We start from the raw sequence: 15,174 nt of genomic DNA, 5'->3' as shown, positions 1-15,174 counted from the left end.
TGTCTTATTCTTAAGTTTCTTGAAAATGGCAACGTGACGTTGCCCAAATATTGAAGTATATTAAAATTTATTTTAATGTATATCCTAGTGATGTTGTAATTTCCTTAAATTACTTAGTTAAAAATGCATAACCAACGTCTAAGCCTTTCCACGAGAAGATAGATTGGAAATGCACATGATTTCGACAAAAATCATGTCCCACGCTATCAAAATTCAGTTCCACAACTGTTCTAATGGTCTGTTAATCTTCCCCAGAGTCAGGTCATAGCTGCTGGCTGCCATTCACTCTGTGTAGAATTTTCATATGTAGTCCTTGAATGGTTTGTTGACTGATACAACCAAGGGCTGTAGACTTGGTGTGAGACCAGGAATAATGGTCATATTGGTCTTCACATCCGAAAGATTTTTTACTATTACTGCCACAACAACGTTCACTGTTGCTTAAAGTTTTAAACTTTTTTCTTGTGTGAGGTATATGCGAAACAATTTAATTTCTGTTTTCATAATTTAAAATCAGGGGTGCGAGATATGTATGATGGATAGTTATATTTGAGTAAATACTGTAGTATTTCTGGTTTAGACTGTAGATGGTGGTCCACATCATTTATATTGCTGTTTAGACCATGGATGTTGGCAGAGTGGATGTGGAATTTTTTTTTTTTTTTTTTTTCCCATACATGGCCTCAACAGTTCTCCCTGCAGCCACAATATTTGGTTTTCTTCCAGTTTTCTTCCAGCAGACATGTATTTTGCACTAGCAAAATACGTGTCTGCAGGATTTGACACTCACTGATCGGGGAAGCCTCTAGATTCGTTAGTAACTGGTTCGGTCCTGTGTACTATCCAGCAACTGTCCTATGGAACCATTTTAGTACTCTACCCTCAAATGGAGGGGAGGGGTTGGGACCCCATACAGTGAGTTTGTATGTCATTGAGGGTCACTCACTGCATGTGGATGAATGTTGGGGGGGGGGGGCAGAAATCAGAACCTTTGCTCTAGTGACCTAACATGGCTACAGCCACTTCAGATTCTCTGATAAGCAAGATGGTGGTATTTCACTGAGTGATGAAAGACATTACCACCTAGACGTCTAGTTGCCATTTCCTCCAACTAGGAAAGATATACTTTTTTGATGGCAATGTTCGCCAGGTTGCCAGAGCCCCGTTTGTGGAAACAGGCTATACCACTGGTGGGGATGACTTGACTGTGAGAAGCTATATATTGTGCATCAACAGCCCCCTTAGTAGCCCATATATGTATTGTGTCTGCAGAGAATTTGAATGTGTTTAAGGCAAGGTATGATGAGCTATGTATATGACGAAGGGACCTTATAGATGAGTTTTTGACTTCACGGGATCTTTAGGAGGAGGAGGAGGATGATGATAATAATAATAATAAACTCAAGAATCAACTACTTGTCTGAATACATCCTAGTCATCATTAGCCAAACATATGTACATGAATGCACAAACATGCACAATATGCTGAACAGTGGGATACACACAATTAGAAATATTTTAAAAAAACGTCATTAGTCTCTTCTATAACTACATAGTGGTTATCATCTTTGTTAGTCTTTACTGTTTGTCTACTAAAGTGGATACAATTTTTGTATTCCTCCCCCCCCCTCCCTCTTCAAGTCTTTCTTTTGCTGAAAGTAATGTGTGCATGTAAAATCTTTGGTATAGATTTTATATAATTGAAAGTTCTGTTTGAAATATTCTTTGAGGTTGTATATCAATGAATTGGCAAGTACGTTGTCCTAACTAGTGGCATCATGAAGAAATTGTGGCAGTTACCCATATCTCTTTTATCCTACAGTTGTGTGTGTGTGTCTGATTGACATATTAAATGAATTAGTGAAATATTAAGTAATTGGAATTTCATTTGTGAAGCACCATTTACTAAAAAGGAAAATGTCCTAAAACCATTAAAACCAGGAAAAGCTGCCAGTATAGATTATATCAGAAACGAGATACTAAGGAATTTGAAATTAGAATTTTTCAACTTTTGCTGGAAATTTGCTAAAATACCCAGCATATGGAGGCAAACGAAAGTAATACCTATCCTGAAACCTACTGAGGATCTAAAGAGCTACAAGCCTATAGCTCTCCTATGCACAATGCTGAAGTTGTGCTTAGGAGATAAAAGAAAGTGCTGATAAAAGAAGGTAGGATTTAGACTAGGAAGATCACTGGACAAGTATTAAACTTAACACAGTTTATTGAGGACTGCTTTGAAAGGGGGTTAGCAACAGGAGCCATATTTATAGATTTGACAGCAGCATATGACACACACTAAATCTTAGAAAGCTTATAGTCAAAATTTATAACATGACAAACAGCTATCAGTTAGTACAGGTATTTAGGTCAGTGCTGTTTAGCAGGAGATTCTTTGTTGATTTTCAAGGGAAAAAAAGAGCAGATGGCATATCCAGAAAAATAGTCTACCTCAAGGAAGTGTGCTCTCTCCCCTCCTCTTCAATATATATATATATATATATATTTTTTTTTTTTTCCATTCTTCAACACATGGTCAAGAACATTCTTATATGCAGATCACTAGGCAATAGCTTATCAAGCAAAATGCTTGGATAACATTGAGAAGCAGCTCACACAAAAACTAGAAACCTTACAGTTTACTATAAGGAAAACCAACTGAAACCAAATCCCAGTAAAACCCAAATGTGTTTTTTCCATCTCAATAATAGGGAGGCAAGGAGAGAGCTGAATATAGAATGGAATGGTGTGAAATTGGTCAATTATTCAAATCCAACTTACCTAGCTGTTACACTAGATAAGACCTTAAATTATAAGTGACCCATAGAGAAGACAGCAGCTAAAACTCAAATAAGTAATAATATTCTGCACCAGTTAACTCATCTTGGTGGGGTGCAAGTCCACAAGTACTGCGCATCTCTGCACTGACACTTTGCTTTTTGGCAGCCGAGTATGCTAGCCCTGTTTGGGAATGAACATCACGTCAAAATTATTGACAAGGTTCTTAATGAAACATATCAGTATATTACTGGCTGCTTTAAGCATACATTAATTGACCATTTATACTAATTGTCTGATATTGCACCTCCTCACATCAGAAGGACTACACAGAATAGATATGAGCGGAAACAACTACTAAATAATGAATGGCATCCTTTGTATGGACATGTTGCAGTACATAGGAGGCTAAGATCAAGGAAAAGTTTTATTCACTCGGTGGAACTGTTGGTTGATTCCATAAAAGCTACAAGGGCAACAATGTGGCAAGAACAGTCTCCAGAGGCTCTAAACTTAAATGAATCTCTTTCTTCCAGCTTACATCTATTGTATTTAATCGAAATTAACTCACAATTTTTTCCCCAAAATTAAAGCTAAAAAATTGTCATGCGAGATATATACGGAAATTTTCTGGAAACTAAAGTTTTCAGGAAAAAACTGAAAATGGGTATGACTTACCAAGAATCTTTTATTCACTATAACTACTTCCGGCCTTGAGAGCAGTTTCCTTGTATGCATCGTCAAAGTCATCTATCCAAATAGTATCATGTTCTTTCCCATTATTTCTAGCAGAAATTCGCAGTAATTTACAAGACTTGAGATATGTAATGAACAATTCTTCATGAATGACTAATGAGAACTGAAAGCAGAGTGTGAAACACAGCAATGGTATTACTGATCTTTTTTTGTATCACTGTAAGTACTGTGGAATCTGAAACAAGAGTGGTGCTGTTTTTGAGGTATTATTTGTGTTAGTGGCACTTCACAAAATCATATTTTTTGTCAGATTCTTCTGACAAAGCACATGTGGCCAAACAAAATAATAAAATTTACTTTAAGAAAATAAACTTGTTAGTTCAATATTGGATTTTGTCACAGCAGTTATTTAATTATCACGTTTGACCTTGAACTTAAAAAAAAATCTTAAATAGTTGTAATTTGTAATCCATGCTATACAGTCAATTCTCACTAGAGTGAATTTATTTACTGGAACAAAAGAAATATAGAAGTATTTACAGTAAAAATTATGCTATAGTGAATTCCATATAGAAAAGCATTCAGGGTATGGAACTTTGACCAGGTCTAATCAACTCTCATTGTGACCAATTATTGATAAGATTCCAAGCCTAATTTATTATGGCAGTTAGTTAACTGTTAATAAGCACTGAAAACTTCTAGTAGACTTAGGAAGTGGATGCTTATCTGTATGAGTAAAGATTAAATCCTTAAACTTATTCTTTAAGCTTCTGTTTCAACAAGTTTACATCTTGAATAAGTTTCATTAATAACTATAGATTTTTTTTGAAATATAGATAATGGTCCATGGATAGACAATAGGCTATACAGATAATTCTTGCAATATCACTCTATAAGCTGCTGATTGCAGAATATAATGAATATGATGAGCTGCACGTCATCATTATCAGATTCCTTGTGTACCCTCAGTGGATGCGTAGGATATTATGAGTACTAAATGTAAAAGTGCATAATTTCTAACTCCTAATAAATAATTTTCCTCTAAATTATTCTGTAATATATTCAGTATTATCAGTTCTTATATTTTTGTTTTCTAAGGCACTTTTTACTATATCAACCTACCTAGATCTTGTCTTCCTCTAGATCTTTTACCTGCCAACTTTGCTAAGAAAACATGTTTTGCTAATCTTTCCTCTTCCATAATAAATTACCTGTATGCTCTTTTGTATATATACACTTGTCTGTGGTCTGCACAAGTAGAGATGGCCAGTAGTGATAGAGCAGCTTATGAAGACGTGCATATGATTGGTGCAGTATTAAAAAAAGATTGTGCTACCAAACGACAAAAGCAAGCTGACAGCTGTTGAGTTGAAATGCTAATTCTCATCAACTGAATTCTATAATATCTGAAACTACCATAACAACATTTACTATATATTTCTTAGTTTTAACACATTCACGATGGGGTGGTGTTTTTTGCCCATTTATCATTCCAACAGAACTTCTCATTACTGGGCTAACTCACACAAAGTTTCAACCCCCCCCCCCCCCCCGGTTGAATTTTATTGCTGGTGGTTTGCATTCTGCTTCTGTTTTTTGTGATGTCTTAATGACATCGAAAATGAGACAATAGTTTTTAGTTAGATACTGTGTTTGTCAGTGTAACATATGGTTCTACTTGTGTCTATACAACATAATTTATGTGGGATGGAACATGTGCTTCATTAGTTAGTGCCATTTTTATCCCAGTTGTCTCTAATTGCACTATTTGGTGGCTGCTGGGGAAGGCGTGTTGTTTACTGTGGGGAGCGGGTTATTATCACCCTGACGCAAAGTGTTTAAACTTTTTTTTGTGTGCGACGTACGAAACTTTTTAATTTCTTTTTCTGTAAAGTAAAATCAGGGGGTGCGAGTTATACATGAGGGCAAGTTATATTCGAGTAAATATGGTAGACTGGCAAAGAACGAAGACATTGAATAGACTTCATTCCGAAATGGGCAGATCAAAGCAGAATATGGCCAGATGGGACTACACAGACAATGACAGCTGCTCATGTAGTGAAACACAAACCATAGATCATCTGCAGTGCTGCTCAATAGACATTTATTTATTTATTCATTCATATGGAGTTTCCTCCCTATTTCTCCCCTGTCTCTACTGGGGCATTTTGAGCCCCTCATGGGGGTTAAGTATTTATGACTGTAGATCCGTGTGTGTTAACAGGGCCAGTTTGCCTGCTTACAGAATGAAAAACCCCCGATAAACTGGTGGGAAAAAACCCAAGACCGGCTAACTTGGCTATGGCTGAGGAAGATCCTTAAGCTCCTCACGTTGTCGATGGGAATCGAACCTAGGACACTCCTTCCCCAGGCATATGGTTGTGAAGCACATAGCCACTAGGCTAACTGCATGGACAATAGACATTAATAATATCTATGTACCTGAGAAGATTTAATGCAGTGTAATGAAACAGCTTTCAAGTATATTAATCATTGGAAGAGTGAAATCTGACATATGTTTTTTGCCTAATATTTTATGCAAGTGGCATTTTTGTCTTTTAATGTATACTTTTAATCATTTATATGTATGCTCTTATGTTTTCTGTATTCATTTTTGAAATTATGGATTCCAATCCCATACTCTCCAGTTTATGCAAAAACCTTTCATATAGAAGCCTATAAAATGCCTTATTTATTTCATGTGCAAACTACAGAAAACATAATCCTTTCTTTTAGTGTTACACGGTGATCAGCATTCATTTTTGAAATTATGGATTTTACAACCGTGTTAAAATAACTCTTTTTATTATCCTGATGTTTCAATCTTCATATCCAGATCATCATCTGGAGCATACATAAATATACGAGACAAGCTGTATTACATTTCAAACCATAAGCTAGAGAAACAATGATTTGATCACATGCTACTCACTGGCATGACCTCTAGTGAAAAAAAAAAAAAAAAAAAAAAAAAATTACATCAGGCTAGATTTAATTTATGATTACATGAATAAATGTTTTTTCTTACAGATGGTTTTCCTTCCAGTAACAGTGGTGTCCTATTTCTATTATTACAATTGTTATTTAAAAAAAAAAAATTATTTACAAATTACAACATGAATAAACATTCTTTCTTATAGATTTTTTCTTTAACAGTGATGTCCTATTTTTTAATATTAAAGATATTTTAGATTTAGGATCCTGGATTTTCTACAGTCCTGTTTATAGTTGTTCTTAGAGAGGAAGGATTCGTGGGACGAGTATATGCCTTCCATATGTATGGGATTTTTAGACCATCATTATTGTTTAGATTGGGGGCCTTCTTTTTGTAGGTAGAAAGCGTTTTGCCATATTTTGCGATGGGCTCGCCATTATCACCCCCCCCGATTGCTAACTTTTATATGGAACATTTTGAACAACTTGCTTTAGGTTCCTCCTCTTTAAAACCCAAAGTCTGTCTTAGATACGTTGATGATGTTTTCGCGATCTGGTCTCATGGTCGCCAGACATTAGACACATTCCTTAGCCACCTAAACAAGCAACACAAACTTATACAGTTCACAATTGAGATTGAAAAACATAACACATTGCCGTTTCTAGATACATTTGTCACACGTCTTCCCTCGGGCAATCTTTCCTTCACTGTTTACCGCAAACTGACACATACTGGCCAATATATACACATAAACTCCTACCACCACCCAACACAAAAACTAGGTGTCATCAATACCCTAAAAACAGGGCTCTGAAGATCTGCTCCAGTGAACAGGCACTGAAAAACAAATTTAAAGTGATCAGCAATACTTTTCAAAAAAATTGATACAGCCAAAATACTATTAACAAAATTCTCTACAAGACCTCAATAAAAAACATAGACAAACCAGACTACAGTAAAACTATAACCATTCCCTACATTAAAGGGACATCAGACAAAATAAACAGAGTACTACAAAAATACAAAACCACCTTTAAACCTCCTGTAAAATTAAAAAGCTTACTCAACTCATCCAAAGACCCACTCCCTCTTCTGGCCCACCCTGGAGTATACCGTATTTACTGCACCTGCAACATGCCATACATAAGAGAAACAGGACACCCAATTCCGATCAGACAAAAAGAACATAAACGACACATCAAATATAATAATTATGGTGAAGCTGGCCTTTCTGATCATGTCCTGAACACCTTACATAAAATTGACTGGAAAAGCACTAGTTGTCTTCATCACACCAAAACATGGTATGAACGCAAATTTAAGGAAGCTTGTGAGATCATTATCAACCACCCCAATCTAAACAATAATGATAGTCTAAAAATTCCATACATATGGAAGGCATATATTCGTTCCATGAATCCTTCCTCTCTAAGAACAACTATAAACAGGACTGTAGAAAATCCAGGATCCTAAATCTAAAATAACTTTAATACTAAAAAATAGGACATCACTGTTAAAGAAAAAATTTATAAAAAAGAATGTTTATTCATGTTGTAATTTATAAATAATTTTTTTATTTTTTAAAATAACAATTGTAATAATAGAAATAGGACACCACTGTTACTGGAAGGAAAACCATCTGTAAGCAAGAATGTTTAGTCATGTAATCTTAAATTAAATCTAGCCTGATGTATTTTATTTTATTTATTTATTTCACTAGAGGTCATGCCAGTGAGTAGCATATGATCAAATCATTGTTTCTCTAGCTTACGGTTTGAAATGTAACGCAGCTTGTCTTGTATATTTATGTATGCTCCAGATGATGATCTTGATATGAAGATCGAAATGTCTGGATAATAAAAAAAGTTATTTTAACACGGTTGTAGAATCCATAATTTCAAAAATGAATGCTGATCACCGTGTAACACTAAAAGAAAGGATTATGTTTTCTGTAGTTTGCACACGAAATAAATAAGGCATTTAATAGGCTTCTATATGAAAGGTTCTTGCATAAACTGGAGAGTATGGGATTGGAATATAAGCTGTTGACTTGGATATGTGGATCGCTGGTAAAGTGGTATTATAAAGTGGTATATATGGGGGTGGGGGGATGGATAAATCTACCAGATTTAAGGTAATCAGTGGTGTGTCCCATTGTTCAGTCTTTGGACCATTGTTGTTTAATCTATATATTAATGATATTGTCCACACGGTTAGCCTAGTGGCTATGCACTTCGCAACCATATGCCTAGGGAAGGAGTGTCCTAGGTTCGATTCCTGTCGACGATGTGAGGAGCTTAAGGATCTTCCTCAGCCATAGCCAAGTTAGCCGGTCTTGGGCATGGACAACAGGGTTTTTTCCACCATTTTATCTGGGGTTTTTCATCCTGCAAGCAGGCAAACCGGCCCCGTGAACACACATGGATCTACAGTCATAAATACTTAACCCCCATGAGGGGGACTCAACTTGCCCTAGTAGGGACGGGGGAGAAATAGGGAGGAAACTCCATATGAATAAATAAAATAAATTAATGATATTGGGAAGGACCTGACAGGAGATCTTCAGTTGTTTGAGGGTGATTAGGCAGGGTTAAAAGCGATGCTACTTATACAGCATTTGCAGTGATTTGAATAGGTGAAAGTGTGAGCAAACAATGACTGTTATTTTGATGTCAGTAAGTGTACTGTTATGTACTAATGAGATTCGATGGTTTATTATATTGTTGGGATTATGCTTGAAGAATTGATGAGGCTAGAGTTTTTGGAGTTATGGTGGATAGGATGTTGAAGTTCAAGGTTACAAAGTAAAAAAAAATAGCAATGCAGAGGATAATTGCAATGTTAAAGTGAACATTGCCATGTGAGGATATGGAGGTCATTTTGCCTCTTTACAAGGCCTTGATATGACCACATCTGTGCTTCTGTTCACAGATTTGGTCTTCTGGGTTCTGAAAGGATAAAGAAGTTGTGGAAATTCTGCAATTAAGAGTTATAAGTATGATATCGGGATGTAGATTATGAGGATAGATTGAGATATGTGGACTGCAAACAATGGTAGACAGGAGAAAGAGGGGGTGATATGATAGAAGTCTATAAACTTCTAATAGGGCATTATAGGATATTAGTTGAAATTTTTTATTGTATGGAAAGTAGGGAGAAGACATGAGGGTAAGGTTAGATTTTTGAAGAGCTATATTTTTTTTCTCACAGAAATATGAGGAAGTTGAACAGTTTGCTTGTTGAAGTAGGGAGTACATCTAGTGTGAATGAGTTTTAGAGATGGTATGACATTTTTTATGGGTGATGCATGGTATCCTTCGATGAGCCCTTAACTCCTAGGAGGTGTGATAATAATATTGTTCTGCTTGATATATATAATTCTTAACTGTTTCTTTTGTTACTATTCAGTGATATTTGAAACATTTGTTTTATACATTGCAGATTTAATAGCTGTGCTATGTCCAAAAGGTCCATTAAGAATTTTAGTTGAGACAGCACAAGAAAGAAATGAACCTATATTTCCAGCTCTTATATATTCATGTATGTATCATATAAATTGTGAAAGTATTTTATTAATTTGTATTTGATTTCATAAAAAAATTTAAACAATTTTCAATTATATAAGCATATTTGATTTTATTAATTTAATTTATTATGCATACACTATTGAAATGAATATTGGGATACTCCTGTTTCAGAATAAACTTGTGGATCACCTGCTATCACAAGTTGTCTCTACTTGTGATATTTCACAAGTATAGGCAATTTGTGATAGCAGGTGTGATATTAGATATTTCAAGTTCATCAATCTAATAGACCTGCTGTCTCCTTACTAGCAACTCCTCTACTTTTATAAAAAAAATTCTGTCCATTTAAAAATGACATCCTTAAAAAAATACAGACATAATGGTTAGTTTCGATGTCATGTCTATTTATTGATGTACCACTGATAGATGCTCTTGATTTAATAAAGCCTAATCCCCCCCCCCCCCAATATCTTTGAATTATTCAGAATTACTATGCATGCAGGTTGCTTTACATGGCAAGGAAAACTACAAACAGACTAATGGTACTGCTATGAGTTCTCCCCCCCCCCCAGCTAACTTTTGCATTGACACTTCAAAAACAAAATACTTAACATAGCTACATACAAGCTCCTACATATGTTTTGTTGATTTGCCATTTGGCCCCATGGACAAGGCACTTTGGATTCTTTACTTACTTACCTAAACAACCAACACCCCAGAATTCACTCACAGTAGAAAAAGAATCTAATAACTGTTTTCCTTTTCTTTCTTTTTCTTGACACATTAGTCATCTGGCTTTCAAATAGTTCACTATCTTTTTCTGTTTAGGGAAAGCACACACACACACACACACACAGAGAGAGAGAGGGTGGGGAGGGGAATATCTACATAAACAATCACATCATCATCATCTAGTCAAACAGTATGGTATTCTAAAAACACATGCACACAGATATAGAACTATTTGTTCTACTTAAGCAGCTCTTTCCATCAAATTTAAATATCTTCGTCATACTTTCCTGGCTAATGGCTACGGCTCCTACAAAATAGATAAAATACTACATGGTCCTCTTACTTTCCCCTCTTCAAACACAGAACAGAACACCACTATTCCTAATCTTTATTTCTGTGGTACATCTGAAAAGATAACCAAAATACTAATAAAATATAACTTCAAACCACATGTAAATTAGCAACTCTGATCTGCTCTCCTAAGTATAAATTGCATCCCCTAGCACACGGGTGGCGAACCTATGGCACGCCCAAGAATTTTGCTGGCACGTCAACGATGTACATATGGTATCCTTTTATACACTTATAATTATTCAACCTTTTTTTTTTTAATTGTTACAATATGTACAAGTTAAATTTTGTTTTACAGGAGAGAGCAGCTATGAAGACATGAATTCTATTGGTGTGGTATTAACAAAAGATCACGCGACCCTTTAAAGACAAATAGAACCGACAATTTTTGAGTTGAAATGCTAATTCTCTTCAACCGAATTCCATAGCATCTGTCATAACAACATTCACTATATATTTCTTAGTTTTAAGACATTCACGACAGGGTATCATTTATCGTTCTGACTGAACTCGTTACCGGCGGGTTCTACTCACACAAAGTTTCAATCCTTGGTTGATTTTTATTGCCTTGTTTGCATTTGGAAGGGGAACTCACACAAGCATTATATGGCATGTTTCAATTCGTGGTAGAATTTTATTTTGAAGTAAGCGTTTGTGATCTGTCATAATGACATCGAGAATTTCAAATGTAATCAAACAAACACTTATTTCATCTAATTGAAAAATTAGACAAGAGTTTTAGTTAGATACCGTGTTTCTGGTGCAATATATGGTTTTGCTTGCATCTATACAGTGTAGTTTCTGTCAGAGGGGTACATGTGATTCATTAGTTAGCACCGTTTTTATTCCAGCTGTCTCTGATTGCACTATTTGTTGAGAAATATATTACACAGACTGCAAAAGCCTCTGTACCTTCATGACTTATTTTTCACGGTATTAACAACACCACAAACACTTTTTTTCAACAAAGATGTTTTATTAACGCTTATATTTCGCTGATTTTCAACTCGGCATCATCAGAGCACAATACACAAGTAAACGCGACAGTGAGTGAGTGAAACAATATAATTGCAAAAGACAAAAGATCTAAAGTCCTATTTTTGGCGCCCTCTAACGAAAAAAAAACCCAGCAGTTATCCAGGAGTTTTTCTTAGGATAACCGTCTCCCAAATTTTTGGCAAATTAATGCAACCATATTTGTTAAGGTTGGGAGAATTCTTCAAAGCCATTGCTGACTCAAAAAATAATCTTTCAGATCTATAACGACTCCTAAATAGCACATTCATTTTCCTCCATCTAATCCTGTGTTGAAGGCGTGTCCAAAGCATGGTCTGCCAGTCCCGACTTCCCATAGTAATAGTAGCGAATGTGATGGGATTCATTTCGTAATCTGCTGTTCAGATCTCCAACAAGGACCACTTTTTCCCTTTTTTTCATGCAAGCTGCCTGTTCTAATGACTCAAAAAAATTCCTCCACTTCTTCCTTGGAAGAACCTTCTGTGAGACCATAGGCACAAGCAAGTTTCATTGTCCATATTAAAGTTTGTCCACATAACTCTATTTGAAACTGCCTTCCATTCAAGAAGTTTATCTTAATGTTTGGCATTGAATGCTATCGCTACTCTTTCCTTTCCTTGATCATTATTGCCTGAAAATAATATCTGTAACTTATTTTTTTAGTAAGATCTCACCTGTTTTTGTCTTCTTTGTCTCAGTAATGCCAATTATGTCCATATGGTACTTTTCCAATTCTTCTGTAAGTTGTTTTCCTTTCCATTAATACTCTTTATATTGATGGTTCCTATATTCAGTTCTTCTGATGTTGGGTTTATTCTTCATCTTGTAGGTGTTGAGTTGAAGCTTGTTCCAGCGACCATTTCTATTCCCTATATCAGAGGTACATCGGAAAAGATAGCCAAAGTATTGTTGAAACATGGCCTTCGCACCCCCTTCAAACCTCATGTCAAGCTGGCAACTCTGATCCGCTTGCCTAAGGATAAACTTCACCCTTTAGCACACCAATGAGTTTATGAAGTTCCATGTGACTGTGACTTGGCCTATTATGGGCAAACAGGAAGATCAGTGAACATCCGCCTGGAAGAACATGAAAGATACATTCGCTACTATTACTATGGCAAGTCGGGACTGGCAGACCACGCTTTGGACACTCCTTCACACAGGATTAGATGGAGGAAAACGAATGTGCTATTTAGGAGTCGTTATTGATCTGAAAGATTATTTTTTGAGTCAGCAATGGCTTTGAAGAATTCTCCCAACCTTAACAAATATGGTTGCATTAATTTGCCAAAAATTTGGGAGACGGTTATCCTAAGAAAAACTCCTGGGTAACTGCTTTTTTTTTTTTTTTTTTTTTTTTTTTTTTTTTTTCGTTAGAGGGCGCCAAAAATAGGACTTTAGATCTTTTGTCTTTTGCAATTATATTGTTTCACTCACTCACTGTCGCGTTTACTTGTGTGTTGTGCTCTGATGATGCTGAGTTGAAAATCAGCGAAATATAAGCGTTAATAAAACATCTTTGTTGAAAAAAGTGTTTGTGGTGTTGTTAATACCGTGAAAAATAAGTCATGAATAACCATCAACACCTAAGCTTATCTGTTAGCCTCTGTACCTTATTCAGGGATACAATAAAACTATTTTTTTTTTTCTTGCGTCTACAGTATATAATGGCTGTTGGGGAAGGCGTGTTGTTTTTGTGTGGGAGGTATATATGCAAAACGTTTTAATGTCTTTTTTCGTAAAGTGAAATCAGGGGTGCCAGATATATGCGAGTTATATTCGATGGTAAGCATTCGCTGACAAGTCTACGTCCTTCGGCTGCTTCCCCTACTCCGCTGACTTCTATGGTGAGTTACGATGCATAAATATTTTTCTCACTACCCTTTTTTTTTTTTTTTTTCAAACCAACATCATTAAAAACAATTTAATAATAATACAATAATCAATTTTATATTGAATAATATTATAAATTTTTGGTGATCAGAATGGGATATGTCAATGAAACTTATCACAAGTTAATTTAATGATGTTGGCCTGAGGAAACTACAATATTGTAGCATTAGTCCTGTGATTGATAACTAATTTAAATGTGTACTTTTATATTTCTCAACATGCTACACCGTATACATAAGTGTACTAATACTCTTTATGATTATTCCATAATTAATTATTAATACTTATTTAATTCTAGTAGCAAGGCTTATACGTTGGTCATACATAACTGGTAATTAGCTTACGGAATCAACAATGCATATAAAGGATATTAATTAATGGCAACTTTAATCAATAACTTCAATATTTTGGCAATGTTACATTGCCAGTACAGCCACTCTGATGTTTCACCAGTACAGCCACTCTGGGCTGGCAGACCATGCCTTAGATACCCACCATAGAATTCGTTGGAAGAAAACAAAAATAATACACCGCAGCAAGTTTATATACGAAAGATTATTCAAGGAATCATCATCAGCTCTAAAAAACGTTCCTAACCTCAACAAATTTGGGTGCATGAAACTACCCCAAATTTGGGAGGCTTACATTATGAGAACTTCAGCCGAATGGCCAAGACAACTAAATTAGCCCCAGAGGGCACCATCAGGACTTTAGGAACAATATTAGTTTCTTGCCTTCTTCCTCATTTGCTTTTGTTAGTGGCTGTGTGCACATAACATTTTTATGTTCCTGAAGAGACATTCAATATTTCGGCAACGTCACGTTGCCGAAATATTGAAGTTATTCATTAAAGTTGCCTTTAATTAATATCTTTTATATGCGTTGTTGATTCCGTAAGCTAATTACCAGTTAATACTTATCTACTAAGATAAATAGCCAAAAGGCTTCACATTGGCGATACAGAATTGTATAAATTAAGTGGATATTAAATCCAACATTAAATGTTTGTTTAATGTATGAACTTAAAAAAATGGAAACAGTATTTATGAGTAAGTTTGTTGGGACTAGGCCCTCTAATACAGTAAGAATAAATATAAATACAGTAAAAATACAGTTGTATAGAAAAAGATTTTGAGAACGACTGGTCCTTAGGATTCCCTGACTTTTCCCTTTTCTAATCGCACATGCGTTCATTATGCATTTCGCACTGAGCATCCGCCAGTAGGCAGAAATAAGCAGCGGCAA

The 15,174-nt window shown here is 35.5% G+C and overlaps 1 protein-coding gene across 2 annotated transcripts in view; it reads left to right on the top strand.

The window, feature by feature from the left end:
• Window positions 1–15,174, top strand: part of Psn (presenilin) — a 180,086-nt gene that overhangs the window by 97,633 nt on the left and 67,279 nt on the right. For both annotated transcript variants that reach the window (XM_090398665.1, XM_090398664.1), the window contains exon 6: window positions 9,851–9,949. In XM_090398665.1, coding sequence (XP_090254791.1) covers window positions 9,851–9,949 — 99 coding nt within the window. The remainder of the gene's footprint in view (window positions 1–9,850; window positions 9,950–15,174) is intronic.

This window comes from Typopeltis vanoorti, chromosome 10, assembly GCF_054136105.1.
Source record: "Typopeltis vanoorti isolate ZY-2024b chromosome 10, IOZ_Tvanoo_1.0, whole genome shotgun sequence".
Classification (NCBI taxonomy): Eukaryota; Metazoa; Arthropoda; class Arachnida; order Uropygi; family Thelyphonidae; genus Typopeltis; species Typopeltis vanoorti.
The sequence above is the reverse complement of the archived record's forward strand: the minus strand, read 5'-3'. Positions and strand labels throughout refer to the sequence as shown.